General features: G+C 38.3%; 1 protein-coding gene across 1 annotated transcript; it reads left to right on the forward strand.

Moving 5' to 3' along the window:
* Window positions 1-13,980: 13,980 nt before the first annotated feature.
* On the forward strand, window positions 13,981-17,395 carry LOC107187570 (odorant receptor 4-like). The gene is made up of 6 exons (XM_015575698.1): window positions 13,981-14,352; window positions 15,424-15,857; window positions 15,984-16,083; window positions 16,815-16,925; window positions 17,117-17,272; window positions 17,339-17,395. Exons 1-6 carry the CDS (start codon window positions 13,981-13,983, stop codon window positions 17,393-17,395), a joined length of 1,230 nt encoding a protein of 409 aa, XP_015431184.1.
* Window positions 17,396-22,287: the final 4,892 nt, after the last annotated feature.

A 22,287-nucleotide genomic window follows, 5' to 3' on the forward strand; every position in this document is an offset into this window, starting at 1 on the left:
TACAAAGATGACGCAAATTATGTTCTGGGATACTGCCGAAAGCTGTCGCGAATAATCGGTTTATAGGCGCTCTTGTACGACCCTGTCAACAAGAAGGAGAAAATCGCCTCGATTATGTACATAGTACTATGCTTCGCCGTTCTGCTGTTCGCGACGATACCGCCCTTTTATTATGTAATATTCGATGAAAAGAACACAAACAAACGATTATGGGCATTAGGTTAGGTCGGATATAACGTCACGTCCACGATCAAGTACCTATTCATGGTGTACAATGCAAACCTTTTCAAGAATTGCCTCATTCGCGTGGATCAAGACTGGCAGATAGTGCGGGAACCCAGTCATCGAGAGATAATGCTAAAGAAGTAACCATCTATCGGAAGGTGAGTTTCTATTACCTAATAACTTTTTACGCCGCTACCGGGTTCAATAACACCATAATCCCGTTTCTCGCACCGCGATGGCACTCGAACAACACGAAGAAGATGTTACGAGTGCCCGGCTACGACAAGTTCTTTGACACCCAATCCAGTCCCACCTTCGAAATCTTATACTCCCTTCAATTATTCTCCAGCGTCATCAAGATAACCAGCACCGTGGTAGCGACCATTCTGATCACGACTTGTGTCTGTCACATCTGCTCCCTGATGCAGATACATATCATGCAGTTGAATCATTTTGTCGAAAATAGACAGAACTTAGATGATCGTCTTAACCCTTTGACCATGATCGTTCATGAACATGCCGAAACTTTGAGGTAATGAAATTGATCCAGGTGAGATTTAAACCTTTCATTGTATGCTTTACGAAATCCTCTGTACATACACTCATACGTCGTTCGATATGAACATTTTAGATTTGCTTATTTGTATTTTTATGGAATAAGAAATTCATCGTATCATTATTTTCATAACTAATTTTAGAGTGGACAAATAAAGAGATTATCAGAGAAATGCTGTTGATGATGTATACATATACTAGTTCCGTCGTATCCTTACCTCCGACAATATAGCCGTTCACGATCATGTCCTCGGCTCTTAATCGTGATCCATCGATCCATCTTTAATCCTGCTACGATTCTCAGTCTAGGTATGCATTCGAAGTAATGACAAGGAAGGAAAAACACGCAGATCGGTAACAATTTTCTTAGACGTTTCGCAAACCTAAGAACATTTCTGAAGAGACGAGACTAAGACCAAGTCGAAAAAATATTTAAAGTCGTAACAACGTTAAAGAAACCGAAAACGTGAGTTCGGCGAAATGGACCTGAAGACAAAGTAAAAATTGTTAGGGTTGAATTAATAATTTGGCTGATATTAAACAATTTCTATCTTCTGAACCGAAGTAAATGATAAATAATTTAAATAACTTAGAAAAAATACCAGTTTAATACATAACGATTACTACTATAATATTTTGAGGTGTTATCAAGGAACATCTTATTAAACAGATTCATTACTCACGCTACGTTTAGATTTGAGAATTAAAACCGAATTTCATTTCATTAAGCTAGAATCTGTGAATGAATTATTCCATTGTAAGTTAAAAGCATAATTTCAATAATATCCAATAAAGTAATATCTGCGGTCAAACTGCAGAAAAACTGCCTACTCTCCCATTTCGATAATTTTTACATATGTTGTAAAACTCTACATTTTGAACTACTTTTTCCTATACATACAACGAGGAAAGTTACTTAGTTTCCGAGATATTCGCGAAAAACTGCCAGTACTAGCATATTGAATTCTGCCTATAGTTATGTTTATTTGACTGCAACAGAATAACGATTCATTTTTAGCAGAGTCATTAACGTGAACGGACGTTTAGTTTCATAGAATTGCAAATCGATTAGTACCTATAATACTTCAGAGTTGGTCAGAGACAGTTATTTTTTTTCTTGAACTGTCTCTAACTAACTCCGATCAATACAATAATGCTTCAGAGTTGATTAGGTACATTTAAAAAAAAAAAGTAATTCGGAGTTGGTTGTTTTTTTTCTTAATCTGTCTGTAACTAACTCCGATCAGTATAATGTTTCAGAGTTTATTAGAGACAGTTCAAGAAAAAAAGTAATCCAGAGTTGGTTAGAGACAGTTCAGGAAAAAAAAGTAATTGTCTCTAACCAACTCTGAATTACATTTTTACTTGAACTGTTTCTAATCAACTCCGTTCAGTATAATGCTTCAGAGTTTATTAGAGACAGTTCAAGAAAAAAAGGAATCCAGAGTTGGTTAGAGACAGTTCAGGAAAAAAAGTAATTGTCTCTAACCAACTCTGAATTACATTTTTACTTGAACTGTTTCTAATCAACTCCGTTCAGTATAATGCTTCAGTTCGGCAGTTTTTCGCGAATATCTCAGAAACTAAGCAACTCCCCCCGTTATACGAATAGGAAAAGTTGTTCAATTGTCGAGTTTTACAACATATCCAAATATCATCCAAATCGGAGGGTAGGTAACTTTTCTACAGTTTCATCATATTTTTCAGATGTTTCACAATGAATGTTATATTTCTATTCTACTTTACTGTATTGTACAATGCTTACATTCCACGAAAAAGATCCAAAGAAATTATAATTAATTAAGACAAAGTATTTACTCACAACTCCAACGTTTCGTTCACAGTATCTGCACGTACGACGCTTGCGTCGTGCCGCAACCAATGATTGGAAAACGAGATCGATGGGCGTGGCGACGCCGGCGCAGAATCTGTGGGTGTGTCTCTAACTATCCAAGGTGAGACAATAAATTCTATACTCGTTTATTCAATGGTATCATTACCATTGAAACAAAAACTGCACCCAGCTACATAGTGTTTCTACAGAACGCAACAGAATATTGAAATTTGAACGTCTCTTAAATTTACTGCGTCAAATCATGTGACTTGTACTTACATTGGTGTTTAAATATTGAACCGTGTAGAACTTGAAATACAGCGTGTAATAACAAAAATTTTTGTAAAATACAATATGTAAAATTAATTACACGTGGACACAGAATACTATCTTACCTATTTTTATTTTATTATTTCATTTTTCACGAAAACTTTTATATAACAGTGAGAAACCATTTATATCACAGAAATGAGGTAACACACATCGCTATATGAACTCTTTTTATTTGTATGTCGGATTCACCCGCCTACTATCATCTACGTACACGTAGTGTTTCTTCTCAAGAATTCTTTTTCGAGAATTTCTTGACAAAAAGTAAAGTTTTTGATTTCTCATTTCTCGAGAAATTTTTCGAGAAATATCCTATAATATTTGTAAAGTATAAAATAGAAGATTAAAAATGATTATAGACACCAACAATGTCATTATTACAAAGTAAGTAGGCAAGTAATCATGCCAGAATAAAAATGTTAATTGTCACATTTTTCAATACATGTACATACTTTGATGAAAGAGTTACGAACAAATTGAGGAGATTCTCTCGATGAAAATATTTGTCCAAACACGACGTAATTTGGACTATTTTGAATAATACACAATTTGTGTCCCGATATAACCTATGAATAAAAATTGTTATTGTTGCACTGTACCTATTCAAAAACATGTTAAAATTCTGAAAAATAAAAATACTATATTTACAATTTTTCAGTTAAAGATTCTAGTTGGACGAAAATTAAAAACCCTAAAAAATGCTGAAAATGTTATTAATTTTTTTAAGTACCTCATCAGAAAATCTGAAAACTTTCAAAGACAATACTTATGGTAATATATTGTTGCCCCAGAAATATAAATCTAGTCGCAGCAAAATTTCAATATGAAATTTGCATTTTCAGCATTTTTTAGGGTTTCCAATTTCCTCCAACTAGAATTTTCAACTTAAAAATATTTTGAAGAGGGCTGATTTAAATATCCGCTTGCACACAAAATTGATTTCAGTTTAAGAATATTATACTATTATCAATAAATATCTCGAGAAATACAGAATAATATTTCTTTTCCCGAGAAACGGAAAGTATCAAAAAATCAGAAACACTGTGTACCTACACGTGTCAGCTTATGCCATCGAAAGAACGACAATTTCTAAGAACAGAGTTTACAGTCATGCCTTCCCTCGTGATTCGATCTGCCCTCGAGCACGATACTTGCGTGCACATAATTGTGCACCGTTATCGACGATATTGCCTTCCGGTCTGATGCTCAATGACCAGAAGGTATACTGCGTCATGATCACACAAAAATTCAGCGCTTGCGTTCTGATCAATGTCCTGCCGCGACGTTTCCACCTGTCGATCAGTCGTCAGCGTGCGTTTAAACAGTCAGCATGCCTGACCGGTCACAAAGAACAATGATCGTCGGACAGACGGGAAATGTTAATTACGAGAACGACGTAAGTTACGTTCTCGAGGTGTGTAGGTTCATGTCGAAACCGCTCGGGATTTGGTCGTTGATTTACAATGACACCAGCCGACTGGAAAGAACGATCTCGGTTGTATTACTGACAGCCGGTTTCTGCGGTCTCCTGTTCATCGCGGTGCCGGTCACGCTTCACATAATCTACGAGGAGATGCCGTTGCATGTTAGGATAAAGAAGCTCGGTCCAGACAGTTACTGTATACTGGCGTTGATTAAATACTTTTATCTGGCGTTAAAGGGAACGGCGATCGGTCGGTGCATCGAGCACGTGACGAACGATTGGAGAACGGTGAAAGAACCACGTCACCGCGACATCATGCTGAAACAGGCAGGGGTCAGCCGGAATCTCAGCAAGCTTTGCATCGTGTTCATATACACCGCCGGTCTGTCGTATCACACCGTGCTACCGGTATTGGCGAAACGGCGAATCCAGTCGAATCAGACGACGAGAGTGCTGGCCTACGGTGGCTACGACAGATTCTTCGACGTTCAGTCCAGCCCGAATTTCGAAATTCTATACGGTCTTCAGTGTGTCGCAGGGTTCATCAAGTACAATGTCACGGCGGCCATATTCAGTTTGACCGTGATCTTCGTGACCCATATATGCGGACAGATGCAGATACAAATATCTCGACTCGGTGAGCTGACTAATAAGAGGCGGGAGAAGGACGTCGTCGGTTCGGGTTCTATAGGTGTCATCGTTCAGGACCATGTCGAGATCTTAAGGTCAGACCCCGTTTTTACTTGGATTACGAGTCTCTGGCTCCACGCAAGTTGGTAATAATTTGAACGTGGAAATGTTGACTTTCACTTACTGTCAGAAACGGTGATTTATGAATGTCCCGGGGGATTCTTATCGTCGCGAATTTCTAGAAAATTGCATGCAACATTTCAACGGGACATTGAGAAAGACCGTTTATGTAAGACTCCATTATGACCGGTATTTATGTGGTAAATTCAAGAAATCTGATCTTCTTGACACTTTTTACACGCAATCATAACAGTCTTGAACAAGCTGTGTGTATAGTTCAAACGATAATCACAGAAGAACAAATTTTAACCCTCGGTATTTTTCATTTTGCTTGTCTGCAAGGTTAAACGAGAGATTTATACAAGGTGAATCATTTAAATTAATCCTACCCTAATATCTTTGAAATAGTTGAAGAAACCATAAGTTATATTCAGGATTTACCTAAACGACAAATCCCACTGCCGGATGGGAACTAACATATAGTTCCCAAATAAAAAATTTGATAAAAAAGATTGTCTTTTATTGTAAATATCTTTTGGAGTGAATATAATGACATATTGATACTAAAAATATAAAGAATAGAAATTCATTTCTCTAAGCCAATGGGTCGGAAAACCGATTTCAGCCCGTCCTGAACGTGTTAAAAAATGTATGATTCCATTTAAAATATCAAATTTAACCTTCACATGTCCTCTCCGCGTCATAATGTTTTTTATGAAATTGCACATGTACACAACCCGCAAAGAATGACGAAGCCTATGATTATTATTTATTGCGTACGGAGTTAAAATGTACGAGAAATTCGATTGAAATAAATATTTCAGATTGTCCAAGAATGTCGGAGAAGCCTTTAGCGAGATCATTTTAATAGAAATCATGGGGTCCACGTTTCTTTTGTGTTTGGCCGAGTACTGTTGTTTGATGGTAAAGAGCTGTGTCAATTAGATGTTCGACAAAAAAAAAAAGAATTGATAAATTCTGTGATAATTGCTCGAAGCACTTAACAAGTTCGTCTGTTCCAAGGAATTTCAAGCTGCCAGTGCGCTTGCAATAACGACGTACGTCGTGTATATGGTTTCCTTCACGTTCAACGTGTTCATCTTTTGTTACATTGGCGAAATTCTCACGGAACAGGTACTACACTTCTTGATTATTTTATCAATTGTAATTTAATTCAACTGAAATTGATGTATTTAACATTACTATACCGGTTGTTAATAAAAATCTGGGACGCTTTCACAGGATGAATTCTACATGACAAACTATGACGAAAATCAAGAATGACGAAATTGCAGTTCGAGGCTTCGTTTCTGAGTTATTAATTGTTGAAAATACGGACGAAATACGCGTGAAATATGTCTGACGCGATGGATTGATCTACTTGAGAGGCGCCATCTTCAACTGTTTCACAAGTTGGTTTCATTCATTATGAACTATTTATTTCATTCGTTAAATTTAACTAGTTCATCGATCGAGCCCGTATATTAGCTGGGAATCAGCTGCTCAAGTAGTATAATCTAGCGCGTCAGACGCATTTCGTCTGTATTTTCAACAATGAATAACTCGGAAACAAAACCCCGAACGCAATTTCGTCATTCCGGATTTTCGTCTTATTATATTTTGGCATGTAGAATCCACCCTGTGAAAGTGTCTTCCACTTTTATTAACACCCTGTCTAATGATCATTGTGTTCACCGGAAATGTAACCTGTCCTTTGTGAAACTCCTTGTATTTATTCTAAAATGATTTCTGTTTCAATACACACACTGCTGTTATGTTTATGGCCTCACCTATATTATGTATATTGAAACTCAATCACTTTCTTCCACCCTGCGTATAATCCAATGTATCTCAAATAATGTCGATTTTTAATTACCTCGCGAACAGTGTGAACAGATTGGAGTGGCTTCTTACGAAATGGATTGGTACAATTTATCACCAAGGATCGCATGTAACTTTATGTTACTTAACGTTATGTCACTCTATCCACCTAAGCTCACGGGTATGAATATAATCGATCTGTCTCTGAACACGTTCAGCGTTGTAAGTAATTTCATTATCTGCTATACGCCCTATTTCGTGGTCAAGACAAAGTAACGCTGAATACATTCCAGGTGATGAAGTCATCGGTGGTTTACCTGAACTTACTGCAGACAGTGGTTTAATTTCTAATGTAATCTCAGTTGGAGGTGTCGCGACACTACACTGCCATCCTGTAGAACTATATTAATTTACTTACAGATTCTTCAGTTGATGTACGCGTGAAACATATTCCATATCAAGCGGTCGCAGTGGTCGCAGCGTCGAAGTAATATTCGAAATCCGCCTAAGGCTGAACATTTCAATTGTCAGTCAATAAACCGTTTATAGCGTTTATCGTTGTTTGTCGTATATTTTTCACCAATACACTCAAGTATAATTAACTCGTGAGAGCATCTATAATTACATGGATTGGGAGTTAAGAAACAATAGTATTTCCTCAGAGGAGACATTTTCTACAGGGAGAATAAATAAAAACGACGAATAGACACAGTGAATGCCTACAAAAATAATAAGAAAATATCGACATTTTAAAGTAGGAAATCTTCTTACTCTATCATATGTTCCTTAATCTTTCGAGTTCTACAGGCGCATATATGCGTTCAATCAATCACATCAATATGGATCCTAAACGCATGTTGTCTGATAAGACATTACCCATAGGTAAGACTTATCTGGACAAAAATTGCATGAGTTCGACAATGTTAATATAATTTTACGTGATAATTATTTCTATTCAGTACGTAATAGTACGCGCGAAAATTTCTTTGTCTGCAAACGTGTCATTGACACTAAAAAGGTAAATGATCGATTCACTCTCACCATTCCAACACACTTCTTTATCTATCATCATTCTACATTTTTCAATCTTCAAATTTTGCTCTTTCTTTGCTCCCATAGTTTGCTCTTTCCAAAAAATAATAGTGTAGAAACATCAGCAAGCCTTCATGCAGGATTATCCTTACTGGTCCTAATGTTATCACATTTACTGAAACAACATATACAACGTGAGTGACCTGGTAAACCATAAATTCTTTAAAGAGTTAACACTTAACTGTTGCAGAATTAGGAACGTTTACCGATTTTTGCTAACATAATTTTGTAATGATCGTGATATTGTCACTAATGAGTATTTAAACTGTTGGCTCTGTCTATCAAAAAGTCACATTATTTTTTAAGAATATTTAACCCACAGACAACCAGAACCCTATCAGGATTACATTCCGCGAACCAACCGCCACCGCCCTAACGATGAGCATACTGATCAACACAACACACATTACCAGACCATATTAGTCCCATACTAAAAGAAAAAGGTAATAATAGTTTCTTATTTAAAATATACCGTTTCATTCGCATTTCGTAATCACACAGTTAATAGTTGATATGCACTTACATAGTAATCATAAATTCTTCTTTCGTAACGATGGTGATGTCTTTAAGCTTTTCTTCCAAACAAACCTACAAATTTTCGATTGAATTTACGTCTGTACCCATATCCCCCGATTAACACTGACCTATCAAACTAACAAATTCCTAAATGAGAATGCCACCGTTAATAACAATTACCTCACATTCAGAATAAAGCAAAACCATGAGATCATTGTCCAGAGTCTAGTAATCTAATAACACTGCTATGTTGCACTGCACAAAGCTAGACGACCACAACACGTGCATACAATGATGTACCCAACCCCCTGTCTAGAAACTAATCACGGTTGATAGTTGTTCGCTTACGGATAATGCTGCCCCTTCGATCTATCCTCGCCGACCCGCGGTTTTCCCAGCCACGACTCTATAGAACGACCACCGTCTCTGTAATTCTGTGCTGTTTGCTACTTTAACAAGTTACCAATCGATTCGTAATTGCATCCGGCGATATGCATGCACACGACGGCGATCGCGGAAGCGTAAGCTCGGTGACCTTGTGCAATCAATGCCAACGGTCCGTCTCTCGCTTAACAGTCGTTGTTGAGCTCCTGACACGCGAGCACTATGGAGTCTTTCCCAGTCCAAAAGCAGAATAACGGAATACCGCGTAATCCGAGCTATGAAAAAGACATTCTTCGTATTTTAAGGCACTGCAGATGGATACTAAGCTCTGTGGGCATCTGGCCGATTCTGTTGAAGGACACCAGCCTGTATCTGTCGAAACTAGCGATGGGTTTCTGGCACGTGGTAGTGGTCGTCACGATGGTACCGTGCAGCTTGCACATGAAGTACGAGTTGAATGATTCCCTTCGACAATTACAACTTGCCGGACTGATGGTCTTCTGCATGCTGTCTATGTCGAAGTATTGGGCGCTCGTTGCGCGAAGACTGATCTTCATAGAGTGCATCGAACGCGTGCAGGATGATTGGAAACAGGTCGGTGAGTTGGTTAATCGGTACCTTTTTGTCTGGTTGAAAAATGAAACGATAATAACGGCAGTTACAAAATTGTTCGATTAATGATCGACTCGATAACCGAGTTAATGGTTAAATCGACGTAACAGGAATGAACCCTTTCGGTGCCGTGCGACATTTGTACATCGATCGTGGAGTTTTTGTGGGCCACCGTACAGATACGGTGTCAGCAGAGAAGGGGTTGAATCAACTATTTCGTATGTTACGGGGTCACGCGAATGTACGTAAAAATAACTGCGTTTGAATGCATTACTTCTTGGTGTTTCGGGTATCTACATGTGCTATAAATATGTCAGTACCTAATCGTCTGTAATGTGCAAGTGTATCGTATACTTTAGAATTGAGTATTCTGACCGATTGAGTGTTTGGTCCGTACGTCGTACGGGCAACGTGAAAAATTCCAGGCTGTTTAGCCCGTACGTCGTACGGGCAACTTGAGATACTTGAAATAAACAGTTATTAGAGATTCAGATAGAACGATACATTCTAACGTAACGATTATACACATCAAAAGTCTGAAATCAACCGCTGTTATATCCTTATTTGTCCCTCTCAGTATCTAGATATTGTTACGTTTAACAACTTTAAGATTAACGGCATTATGTCTTCCTCCTTTTCATTACAACATTTTTACGTAAATACTTATATGAAGAAAGAAAAACTAGAAAGGAAGGTGGTTGAACACCAGCAAATTTATAGTTCCACCGACGCCGAAAATATCAATGAGACATTATTCTATAAGTTTCACGGAATTATGAAAACATAATTACTTATCGGAAATACGCTGGCAAAATTCTAAAAAATGCAGATGAAGAAAAATGTGCATAGACCGACAAATCAGACAAATTGTTGACTTCAAATTATCATAACGCGAAGAAGAATCGTTGTATATAGTTTTTCTCATCTTCGTATGTTGGTTCTCCGAGACATCTCGTTTGTCTTTTTCATATTAAAATCATAAACATACTTTTACCGAATACTTCCATCGTTAATTCATCGCTTTCTATGGAACATGATTAATACCGTTTTACGTTGCTTTTTTACACACAATAAAAATATAGACTTTTATTTGCAACACAGCATTCAAATTCTTGCATTTCATTTGCTACTCGTTTAAAGGCTATGATTATTTAATATCAACAAGTTCTAATTTCTCGCTGTATGCACCTTCCTCTGCGTTCGTTCTTTTTTACAACATTCCCGTCGTATTTTCAATAAAAATAAAGAATCATGCGTTCCTAATTCCCTGGAACATACAGAACAATGTCCCATTCATATTTCAGATCTCGGAAGAACCATAAATTTCGCCATTTTCCACCACCTGCCTTCGATTAAAGAGTACCATAAGTAAACGGGCAACACTGGGAAAACGATGTGGCAGGTGGACTGTGCAGGGGATCGGAAATTGATGCTGAAATACGGCAACATGGGTCGAAATCTAACCCTACTTTGCCTGGTGTTCATGTACACAGGCGGTTTCATGTATCACACGGTCGTACAATACATGATCGGCTCGTACGTCGACGAACAAAATCGCACGATCAAGCCGTTGGTTTATCCGCCGTACAGCGGTCTGTACGATTCGCAAAGATTTCCCATTTACCAGCTGAGTTGCGTTCTGCAATGCATGTGTGGATACGTGATTTATTCCGTGGCAATCTCCGGTTGCGGATTGGTCGCGATCTTCGTCACGCACGTTTGCGGTCAGATCGACATCATGTTGTCCAGGTTGGAGAACCTCGTTGATCACAAAGAGAACACGGATCCAGGGATGCGATTGAAGGAAATCGTCAAACACCATATACGAACATTAAGGTACCGACATTTTTAATCGAAATCTCAAGAGTTTTGATTCGTTCGTGCGACGAATATATATCACAGCCACCGGTTTCAGATTTTCCGCAACGATACAGACGCTCCTGCAAGAGATATGCTTCTGCGAGTTCGCTGGTTCCACTTTCCTGATATGCGTACTCGAATATTGTACTATATCGGTACGCTGAATTTCACGATTTCGGTTTCGTTAGGCGCACTGTTCCGTAATCAACGGAAAACAGACGATGTATATACAGTAAATCATCGATGAGTGTTCGGAGTCTCTTCGGTACTGAATGTTCAGACGTTATCTCAAGAAAACTATAATAGATAAGTTTTAAGAATGTGTTCGTTTTGGAATTACTATTATTGTAGGTGGACGCGTAGCAGGCATACGAAGGTCAAATTTATTTTTTTTTAATGGAATCGTATATGTCTTAATGTCATTCCCTACAAAAACAGTATTTCTAGCTATTAACGCATATAATTCCGTTTAAAGGAACAAATTTGAATATTATATGCCCTTTACGCAACAAGGGTTTGGCACGATTCGAAGATATTTAAGGGAATGGATTTACATGACTCACCCTATACAAATACATGAATATATATATTGAAAATATACACACTAAATCAATAGCTCTACTACTTAACAGCACTTTCAATGATGAATCATAACGTTTAAAGTGAAAAATAATTGAACGTTTCAACATGCTAACCGAACAGTTTCTGAACAACAGTATGGTAATCTGTGAGCATCTTTCAACGCGTACAGAACTTTTCCAAAATGCACTCAATTTTTCGAGTCTTCGTTCAGTTTTCGTCACTGTATAATAACGTATACGACAGGGTTGGGACGACAGCGATCCAATCGCTCTTTTTACGTACACTATGCTACTGATATCTCTGACATTCAATATATTCATACTGTGTTACATTGGCGAGCTTCTGGTGGAAAAGGTTCGCCTCATTTCACACTTAATCAAAGAAACAGTATATACACAGCATGACTGAAAAATAACGTGATTGATGAACGTAATTTATGAAATAATGTATTAATTCAAACACCGACCGTATTTCTAAAAATCGTTCATTTTATGTAAAATATGTTCCGTCAGCATCAATACAAGGCTTGGACACAGTCAACCAATGTATGAATAGATTTGTGGAGATCTGCTTCACCTCTGTGTCAAAGATGGGCAAAATTATTATCTGAGATAGAGAGTTTCGAATAAGTTATAGACATACTGTGTATACACGACTGTTGAATAAAAATGTTAATTTAAGTTTCTGTGAAATAATTACCATTTTTATGTGCTGCAGACTAGTGACGTTGGAATATCCTGCTTTATGATCGATTGGTACCATTTGCCTACGAAAACTATACGTTGTCTGATCTTGATCATCGCCATGTCGGGTAATCCAGCGAAAATTACAGCCGGTCAAATAGCTGATTTAAACTTATCCGCCTTTGGGAACGTGAGTCTTTATGGTCGATTAATAATTGTATTAAATCGCGATGTGTGTGGCGGAAAGTTCCTGGATCGAACGATAACACGACCGTGTCCTTGTAGGTCCTTAAAACATCACTGGCCTACTTAAGTTTCCTTCGAACATCCGTTATGGAATAAGGAATTCATCGTATAATTATTTCCATAGCTATTTGTAGAATAAAGAAATAAAAAGGTTACCATAATAATGCGGCTCATGATATATATGATAGTTTCGTTATACATTTATGTACCTGCATCCGACAATATGGCCGTTCTGTACATTTCTACGACTCTCAATAATATGCGACTTTGTACAACGTCTACATTCGAAATCTAGATCATTAATCTGAAATTATATCTGTACACATATCATTCCCGATTAATACTGACCTATCAAACTCACAAATTCTTACATGAGAATGGCATCTTTAACACGCTGAATGCCGCAGAATTGTCGTACACTTCAGCCACAGCGTCGAAGTGACATTTTCGTTACTCAGAGTGTTGAAGATTAAAATGTTATATAAAATTATTAAAGTCAACTATGTTATCATACTTTTGGCATTTAGTTGTAGAACTTTACCGCCTTATGGTTCAATATTAATAATATAAAAAAATATACTCCCTAGAGTGGGGGTTACCGGTGACCCCCACGGCATTCAACGTATTATTAACAATTATCTCACATACCTACTGAATGAAGCAAAACTATAAGAAAACTGTTCAGAGTCTAGTAATCTAAACACCGTAGTATACACTCTACAAAGGTAGACAACCACAACACGAACGTAGAATGATGTAACTGACCACCTGTCTACAAACTAATTACAGTTGATCGTCGTACGCTTACGACTAAGGTTGCTCCTTCGATCTACCCCGACGACACAAGTTTTCCCAGCCACGACTCTATAGAATGATCACCGTCTCTGCAATTCAGTTGCTGTTTACTACTTTAACATGTTGCCAATCGATTTCTAATTGCATCCCGCGAGATGCACGCACACGACTGCGATCGCGGCAGCGCAAGCGCGGTGAACTTGTGCAATCAATGCCAACGGTCTCTCTCTCTTGATGGACAGTCGTTTTCGAGCTCCTGACAAGCGAACACGATGGAATCTTTTCCAGTCCAGGAGCCAAATTGCGGCGAACCTCGGAACCCGTACTACGAGAAGGACATTCTGCAAATTTTGAGGTACAACAAATGGATCCTGAGCTCCATCGGCATCTGGCCGATCCGATCAGGCGACACCAATCGATACCTGCCGAAACTCGTGATCGGTTTATGCAACGGGATACTGTTCTTCGCCATAGTACCGTGCACCTTGCACATCACGTTCGAGCTGAAGGACACGGTGATGAGATTGAAACTGCTCGGTCTGTTGACCTTCTGCGTGACGTCTTTTTTCAAGTATTGGGTGCTGGCCGCGTGTAGATCGGGACTGAGGGAATGCGTCGAATGCGTGCAGAACGACTGGAAACAGGTCAGTGGCTTGGATTCATTGGTAGATTCGTTTGGTAAATTCGTTTGGTAGTTTCAGTGTGTAGCAAATGCAGTGGCTTAGGCCAAGGATCGCGCGATATTCAGACTGAGGACGTTTTTGAGAATTCCAAACTTGTATGGATTAACACGTACACTGCGATCCTATACACTTTTTGATAGTATCTATTCGTTTGATCCGTAAGAATTCGATGAATATCTGTTTTATTTAAACAGTGATAAGAGTGATGAATGTACCTTCTTAGGGTATACTGAAAATGCAGAGAGACATGGTTCCATTAACGTACATAGATGCATGGGACATATGTACATATGTATAGATACGGTGTGTTCAGCAACAGGTGGGACTAATTTCAAGAGATGGTTCTACGTGAGAAAATAAAGCGAGAAACAATCATACCAAAATTACAGTAAATACTTCGTTTGTTAGTTACGTATATTTTAAAATATCCCTGAATGACGGAAATCCGCGAGTGTCCTGTATCTCAGTGAACGTGTTAATTTGGAAATGTCATTATTTAGAATTAAACTATATGTCATGAATTTTAGGATTAAAATAATACGTTGTCCGATTCGAATGTACCCATTCACGCGAAATGACAATAGTCGCCGTTTTATTACATGTATTAACGTCGCGACTACATGTTTACATCATTTTTTCGATATAGTATTACACTATGACAAATAAATGATATTAAATTCGATTCGTGAATTTCGTCTTTAAATGTTTTACTAACCAATGAAAAAATATTGGTATTCATTCTTAGATAAACTGTGCTAACACGTTAAAATAAAATTGCCACATGATAAGTCGATTTACATGGTGCAGTCCAATCCATTTCGTCAGAGAAGATCACTTAACGGCAGGCCTCTATAGCGACACGTATTGCCTAAAGGGATAAAGATCGAAACTACCCAATATTCAAAAGATAAAAATACAATAATCAAGTTTTTTGTTCATACACTCGTTTATCCTACTACCGTACCATATTTCCTGTGGAATACACCAAGAATCCACCGAATAAACGAGGAACACTGGGAAACGATGTGGCAGGTGGAGCGAGGAGGAGATCGCGAATCCATGCTGAAGTACGGTAACGTGGGCCGAAATCTAACCTTGCTCTGCCTGGTGTTCATGTACACAGGCGGTATGATGTACCACACGCTCGTACAGTACGCGATCGGCTCGTTCGTCGACGAACAAAATCGCACGATCAGGCCAGTGATTTATCCCGCGTACAGCGGTCTCTACGACCCGCAAAGAACTCCCATTTACGAGCTGGTGTACGGCTTGCACTTTATGTGCGGATACGTTATTTATTCCGTGGCGGTCGGCGCTTGTGGATTGGCAGCGTTATTCGTCACGCACGTCTGCGGTCAGATCAACATCATCATGTCCAGGTTGGAGAACCTCATTGACCGGAAGAAGAACACGGACCCAGGACAACGATTAATAGAGATCGTCGAACACCATATACGAACTTTAAGGTATGACATTCCAGTCGATCTTCTCTATGTGTGTGTGTGCGTGCGTGCGTGCATGCGTGCGTGTGTGTGTGTGTGTGTGTGTCTGATCGTTCAACGACAAAAGTTTATTAGAGGCCCCCATTGCAGATTCTCGACAAAGATAGAGAGACTTCTGCAAGAAGTATGCTTTGTGGAATTCATTGGTTCTACTTTTCTGATATGTCTACTCGAATATTACACCATAACGGTGCGTTGAATTGCAACGTTTCCGGTCCCATTAGGCCTCATTGTTTCGTAAATTGCGGACGTTGTGCCACGAAAGACGCTCGCGCCATTGGTAACTCCGTTACATACTCCTCTCGATTATTGTTGTACACGATTATTCTCCAGGCCTTATCCCACCACTGGGGTTGGGGAGCGTGGAGCCTGTCAAGCGCATACTTTGTTGCCCATCCACTTTACTTTTATTGTCGTGGCTCGGACTTTGGGCGAAAAACGAATTTATGAGACTCTGAAGTATTTCTACCTATAGGATTATAATCGAGAGGAGTCTGTAGTTGTGTGAGCTTTGGTAAAACGAAATTCGGCCTAGCAACTTCGTGTTATAGACGAATGAAAAATTATCACGGAATAACCAGTACAACGGGCTAAGCAGAGTGTATCACAGCGTCACATTGTACCAAGTCTAGTAAATACGAGTCAGGAATATCTACGACCACCTTTGGACGGAATACATATCTGATGGTCGAAGTGTGCAATAATACTGCAAAGTATCCATTAAAATTGTAAGAAGCTTGGCAGATAAATATTGTTAAAAATCTGGCACATGTCGCGAAGTATCGTATGTTACGATTGGTATTTAAATCTTGACTCCAACGCCACTTCGCGAACGTCATTCGAGGCACACCGTGTTTTTACGTAATGTACCCGGTTCCTCGAATTTTCAATTCGCTCATTTTACGATAACCTCTACGGCAGGATTGGGAGTTCAACAATACGCTCAGTCTTGTTACGTATTTTATACTACTGATGTCTCTGACGTTCAATATATACTTACTCTGTTACATTGGTGAGCTTCTGGTAGAGAAGGTATGTTTCAGTTAACAGTTGATCAACTTATTACTATACGTACACAACTATTAATCCTTTGGCTACGAAACAGCCACTATAAACGTCTGATATTAGTCGCTCACTGGGCACGAACGGTCCGCAGCCATACGGTTAGATACAATTGTTAGTTTAATTCTGTGTAAAATAATTATTATTTTCGCGTATTACAGACCAGTAATGTTGGACTATTCTGTTTTACGATTGATTGGTACTGTTTGCCCACCGAAACGGTACGCGGTCTCGTTTTGATCATCGCCATGTCGCGTAATCCGGCGAAGATTACTGCCGGACGGGTAGCTGATTTAAACTTATATACTTTCGTGACAGTAAGTTTTTGTGGCTGACTAAAAATTCCAATAAATTGTTATGTATATATTCGAAAATTCTTTCAGGTCCTCAAAACATCGTTGGCCTACTTAAGTTTTCTCCGAACAACTGTTATGGAATAAGGAGTTCATTATTTCATTGTTGTAATTCATTGTTTGTAGAAATAAACATTTGAAACGGTTGTCATAAGAATACAATTCGTGATTTTATTTCGATGCATGTTTAAGTCAAGCAACATGAAGGCACTCCGTCTTATCATCAACAATGAAACGTGACCAACGTTTAAAATCATTTCGGTAAAGCAAATGAAACACAAAGGAACACAATTCTCATACATCTAGAATGGTTCAAATCGTCATGCTGGAATATGGTTTTTCACATAGGACATATAAGAATAGTCCTGTCAACTTAAATATTAATACGCTCACACCGAACACACACAACAACTTAAATAAATCGCAACGCAGAAGCATACGTTCAGACGAAGGGGATTATCGGAATAGAGTTACCAGGCACATTTAAATTAAACAAATTTTAGTTAAAAATTGCCACCAACATTACGACACGGCCATTGTTTAATAATTTACAATAAAATAAAATTTATTCCACGTGAAAGTTCATAAAACGGTCCATATCTTGAAAATTTCTGTATATTTCGATTTCTATTTGTTATAAACAATAACAATTTGCATTATAAGACAGCGGACAGAATGTTTAACAATATTCCTTAGAGATGTAATTGTTATAACAATTACCTTATTAGAAATAATAAATTAATCGAGAAATAATTTCGGCGCGCTCGAGTTTCCAGTGCACTCCATGTTCACGCACCTGTCCGCACACCAGTGCGCGCAAGTTCACGGTCGCCGCGAGCCCATTAATACGAGAGCGCAATGAAAAATCCTCAATTCACTCGCGTCCGCGGACCTCGTCGAGGTCTTCCCACGATTGGTGATCACTGGCGGGCACTGGTCAAGGGGGGTTCAAGGGGTCCTCTCTATTATCCGAACTCGACTCAGGTTTTTTTTTTAACTGTTTTATTTTGATTCATTTTAATTATATGTATTTACTCTGATTTATTTTAATTATGTGTTTTATTCTGATTTATTTTAATTACATGTATTTAATCTGATTTATTTTAATTATATGTGTTTATTCTGTTTCATTTTAATTATATGTGTTTTATTCTGATTTATTTTAAATCAATAAACTCAAGAAAGAAGCCATCCTCCGAGGGATTTTGATATTTATAGTATAAGCGTATTTAGATATGTAAGTTGGTTGTAAGATTATTGTGAAAGGTGGATAGATGGAACTTGTGTTTCCATCTATCTTCCTTGGGTCTCCACTTGCAGCAACCTCCACGTGGTGAGACCTGGTAATCGGTGTTATCCTCGATCTGCATTTTTGTAAATCGAGGATAATGCCGAGCGAATGGCTGCAAACCCATTATAAAATAATTGTAATGCATACCCAGTAGTTATTACTTTAACTGGCATTGCTCGCCACTTAGCATCAGAGAGAATCGGTGCTCTCCTTCCGAGAGCATCGACTCTATGAACCATATTCTCCTTCGGAGAATATACACTCGTTTTGTCTGTAATAATTGCTCGGTATACAGCTAAATGGGTTCGTTGTAAGTTAAGTTAAGTCGATTATAAGACTAGTATAAGTTCAAGAAAGAAGACATCGATCATCCGCCGTGGGATCTTCATTTTATTTTCAGGTAGACTCAAGAAAGAAGCCATCCGCCGAGGGAAATCAACATTAAAGCGTCTAAATTTCAGTTACCTTTAAGTTATTTGTAAGACTTTGTAAAAAAGGAGGTAGATGAAACTAATGATTCCATCGATGTAACTACGCTTACATAGATGGGATTGGGTTCCATCTAGCTTTCTTTGGGTCTCCACTCGCAGCAACCTCCTCATGGTGAGACCCGGGCAATTGGTATTATCTTCGGTAAAGTATTGTAAACTGAAGGTAATACCGAGCTAATGGCTGCGAACTCAAAATTAATTTCTCTAGTTTGAAGAATTATTTTTTAAGTTCGCACGGGCGTCATGATGATCGTCACGTGAAGAAAAATTTCCATGTGATCTTCACAATAACAAAAATCTTCTCATGTTCTTCAAGCGGAGGCAAATGTTCAGATGATCTTCACACGAAGAGATATCTTCAGATGTTGACTTAAGTTTAAATTAGCGAACCGTAACTAGACGATATACCTTGAGTCGTGAAACGGACACTCAAAAGAATATGTTCACATATAATAAGTATAAAAGGATATCATAACACGTTTTTATAGATATTTTATTTTGATACATTAGAAATTTAATCCCCCGACGATTCCTGGAACTAAACAAAGTACAAGTCTTGATGTTTGTACTTATCATTCGCAACATTACTTATTTCATCTTAACAAATTTTCTGGAGAATGTTAAAAAACGTGACAGGTACTTCCCGTTCACTACACTAATTTACTAAATACCTAATGAAAGTACTCCCGCGCACACGAGATAATTATCCTCAAAATCCTGACTTAAAAATTTATTAGTTGCTGTTCTTTTAACAGGTCAATATTCTTTAATTCTTTCTCATTTAATTTGTAATACAAATGACTCAACTTTGTATTAAGAAAAATTGAAAAACAAAGATTGGGTACTTATTAATTTAATAGAATGCAGTCATTAAGAAAAATACGACTTGACGGGAACAAACATATGCACTAATCCAGTTTAAAAGAGGAATGCACTACTTAAAAAACTCCTTGAAGAGTCTATATACCTGATACGACCATGGGACAGTAGGTAATTGGCGCTCGTTAATTGATCAGTTTCTGGAAATATGGCCCCCTACCGTATACAGCTCACTGATCTATATACATCAGTATATTACGTCAGTATATACATCACTATATACATCAGTATATAGATCAGTGTATTACCACAGACGGGATAGAAAATAGACTTATCATCTTATGGGACTTTGTGTCTCATGTTCTAAAATACCGATCGTGCAAACAGTCGGAGATTTTTTGCTGCCCTCTACGTTATGAGAACGGTGAATTCGTGAATTACAGTACAAGCCCAATAATTGAGTGTCCGTTTATTGATCACTAGGAACGCCCCTCACTCCAACGTATCACTCGACAAGTTGAAAATTTGAACAGAAATATAGCCACATTCCTTAACAGTTCCCCTACAAAATACGAATCTTCGAGCATGGTTTTTCTTATCAGTTATGCCTCGTCTGTGGTGGTGCGAACAGATTATATACAGAACAAGAAATTCTAACCACTTGCATCTAGCCAGTAAAGAAACTAACAAGAATCAATTGATCAAAAGGAGCAAAAGCTCGCAACCAATTGGCTCATATTATTTGCTTTATAGTTCGCCAACTTGTAAGTGATTATAGTTGCCAATTATATACCAAATAATAATGATTGCCCACGTCTCACCACGTGGAGATTGCTGCGAATGGAGACTCAAGGAGGATAGATGGAATCACAAGTTGCACATCTATTCTCCTTGTACAAATAATTTAACAATAAATAACAATAATTTAAAATGACATACAATTCACATTCAACAACTTAAACTAAACGGAACGCAGAAACTAATGTTCAAACAACGCCATGGGCACATGCCCCCCCCCGCCGTCCATGGACGAAAAAAGTCGGTTTTGCACTACGTTAGAAGAAAAAAATAGGACTTTGCCCCCACCCCCTTCCCAAAAGAACAAAATTACATTGCCTCCCCCTAACTGATAAACTGGCTACGCCCATGAACAGCGCAGTTATTTTTTAAACCCACTCGGCTTTATAACAATCTGCGGATGATGACAAACCTTCATATACTGATCTTTCTTTTATGTTTTATGTCACTTTGACGCAAAAAACTACCCGTCGCGAAATGCCTTCTTGTACATGTCTGTCATGTCTCATACATCAGTCAAAAGACACTACTTAATTTTTATTTCTATCTTCGAGCAACGTGATAGTACGTCCTTTCTGATCTAATTCAATGTCAATGATGCTTCACGAATATTCGTGTTGGTTTAAAAATATCAATGAAGACAAATAATAATCTTAAACTACTTCACAGTAAACTGGTATATTATGTACTGTACTTAAATAGTAAATAAATTTACGTTATATGAATTTCGTTATTTATCTACAAATGACGGTATAACTGCTGAAAATAATAATTAGCACACTAATGAGTGAAATAAAATTTTATTAACAGAGTAACTATCATAAAAATTAACACTAATACCAAAGGTGTCCAAATGCCGCCCACGAGCTACAAGCAATTACGTGTTTCGCCTCGTGGGTATCCCCGACTACCGACCTTAAATTGACTCGAGCGAGTCAATCCAAGTCCCATAGTCAGGGTACCTCCGGAGGGAAAGAATGCTGCTTGCAAGAGTAGATGGACACCTCCGAGCCTGCCCTTTTTTAAAGGACAGAATATAAATACTCATTCCTTCTGAGTATATACGTCTACCATACAAATATGTTTATACATAATACATGCTGGTGAAACACAGTAGTACCTTCCCTGCATTTAACACTCACACTCCATTAAAATGGTCGTGAGTACACACCAGTACGTCTCGGTACTCTACCCGTGTACGTAACCGCATGCGTTCTTTGCCAGTGGCAACGAAAACATCGGCCACGATAACTGGAAATCGCAATGCACTTTTCAATGGTCATACATGCACAACGTGTTAAATTATTCCATAACACGCGGTTTTTCACTAGGGCGTGCATATCGATGCACAAGTGACATAACTTAATACGTCTTCTTTTTATGCACCGATACTTTATTGCGATTCCCAATACACGTGTTCCACTATTTCATGGAACTTGCAAATACGAATGATACCTTTGTGTCTCGCGACACTGGTTCCGGGATTGAAACGTGCTGTCGCGTCTCGTGGTATTGCGCTAACTGCTACACATGCCTATCCAGGAAGGCACCACCACGTTTTCCTCTCTATCATAAACATA

The sequence above is a fragment of the Dufourea novaeangliae genome, unplaced genomic scaffold, assembly GCF_001272555.1.
Source record: "Dufourea novaeangliae isolate 0120121106 unplaced genomic scaffold, ASM127255v1 scaffold16, whole genome shotgun sequence".
NCBI classification, from domain to species: Eukaryota; Metazoa; Arthropoda; class Insecta; order Hymenoptera; family Halictidae; genus Dufourea; species Dufourea novaeangliae.

Bases quoted from the DNA above. Each gene is read 5' to 3' on its own strand.
- LOC107187570 (XM_015575698.1), top strand. From the start codon at position 13,981: ATGGAATCTTTTCCAGTCCAGGAGCCAAATTGCGGCGAACCTCGGAAC. The intron at 16,084-16,814 runs GTGCGTTGAATT...CCTCTACGGCAG, and splicing joins TCGAATATTACACCATAACG to GATTGGGAGTTCAACAATAC. The intron at 17,273-17,338 runs GTAAGTTTTTGT...AAATTCTTTCAG, and splicing joins ACTTATATACTTTCGTGACA to GTCCTCAAAACATCGTTGGC.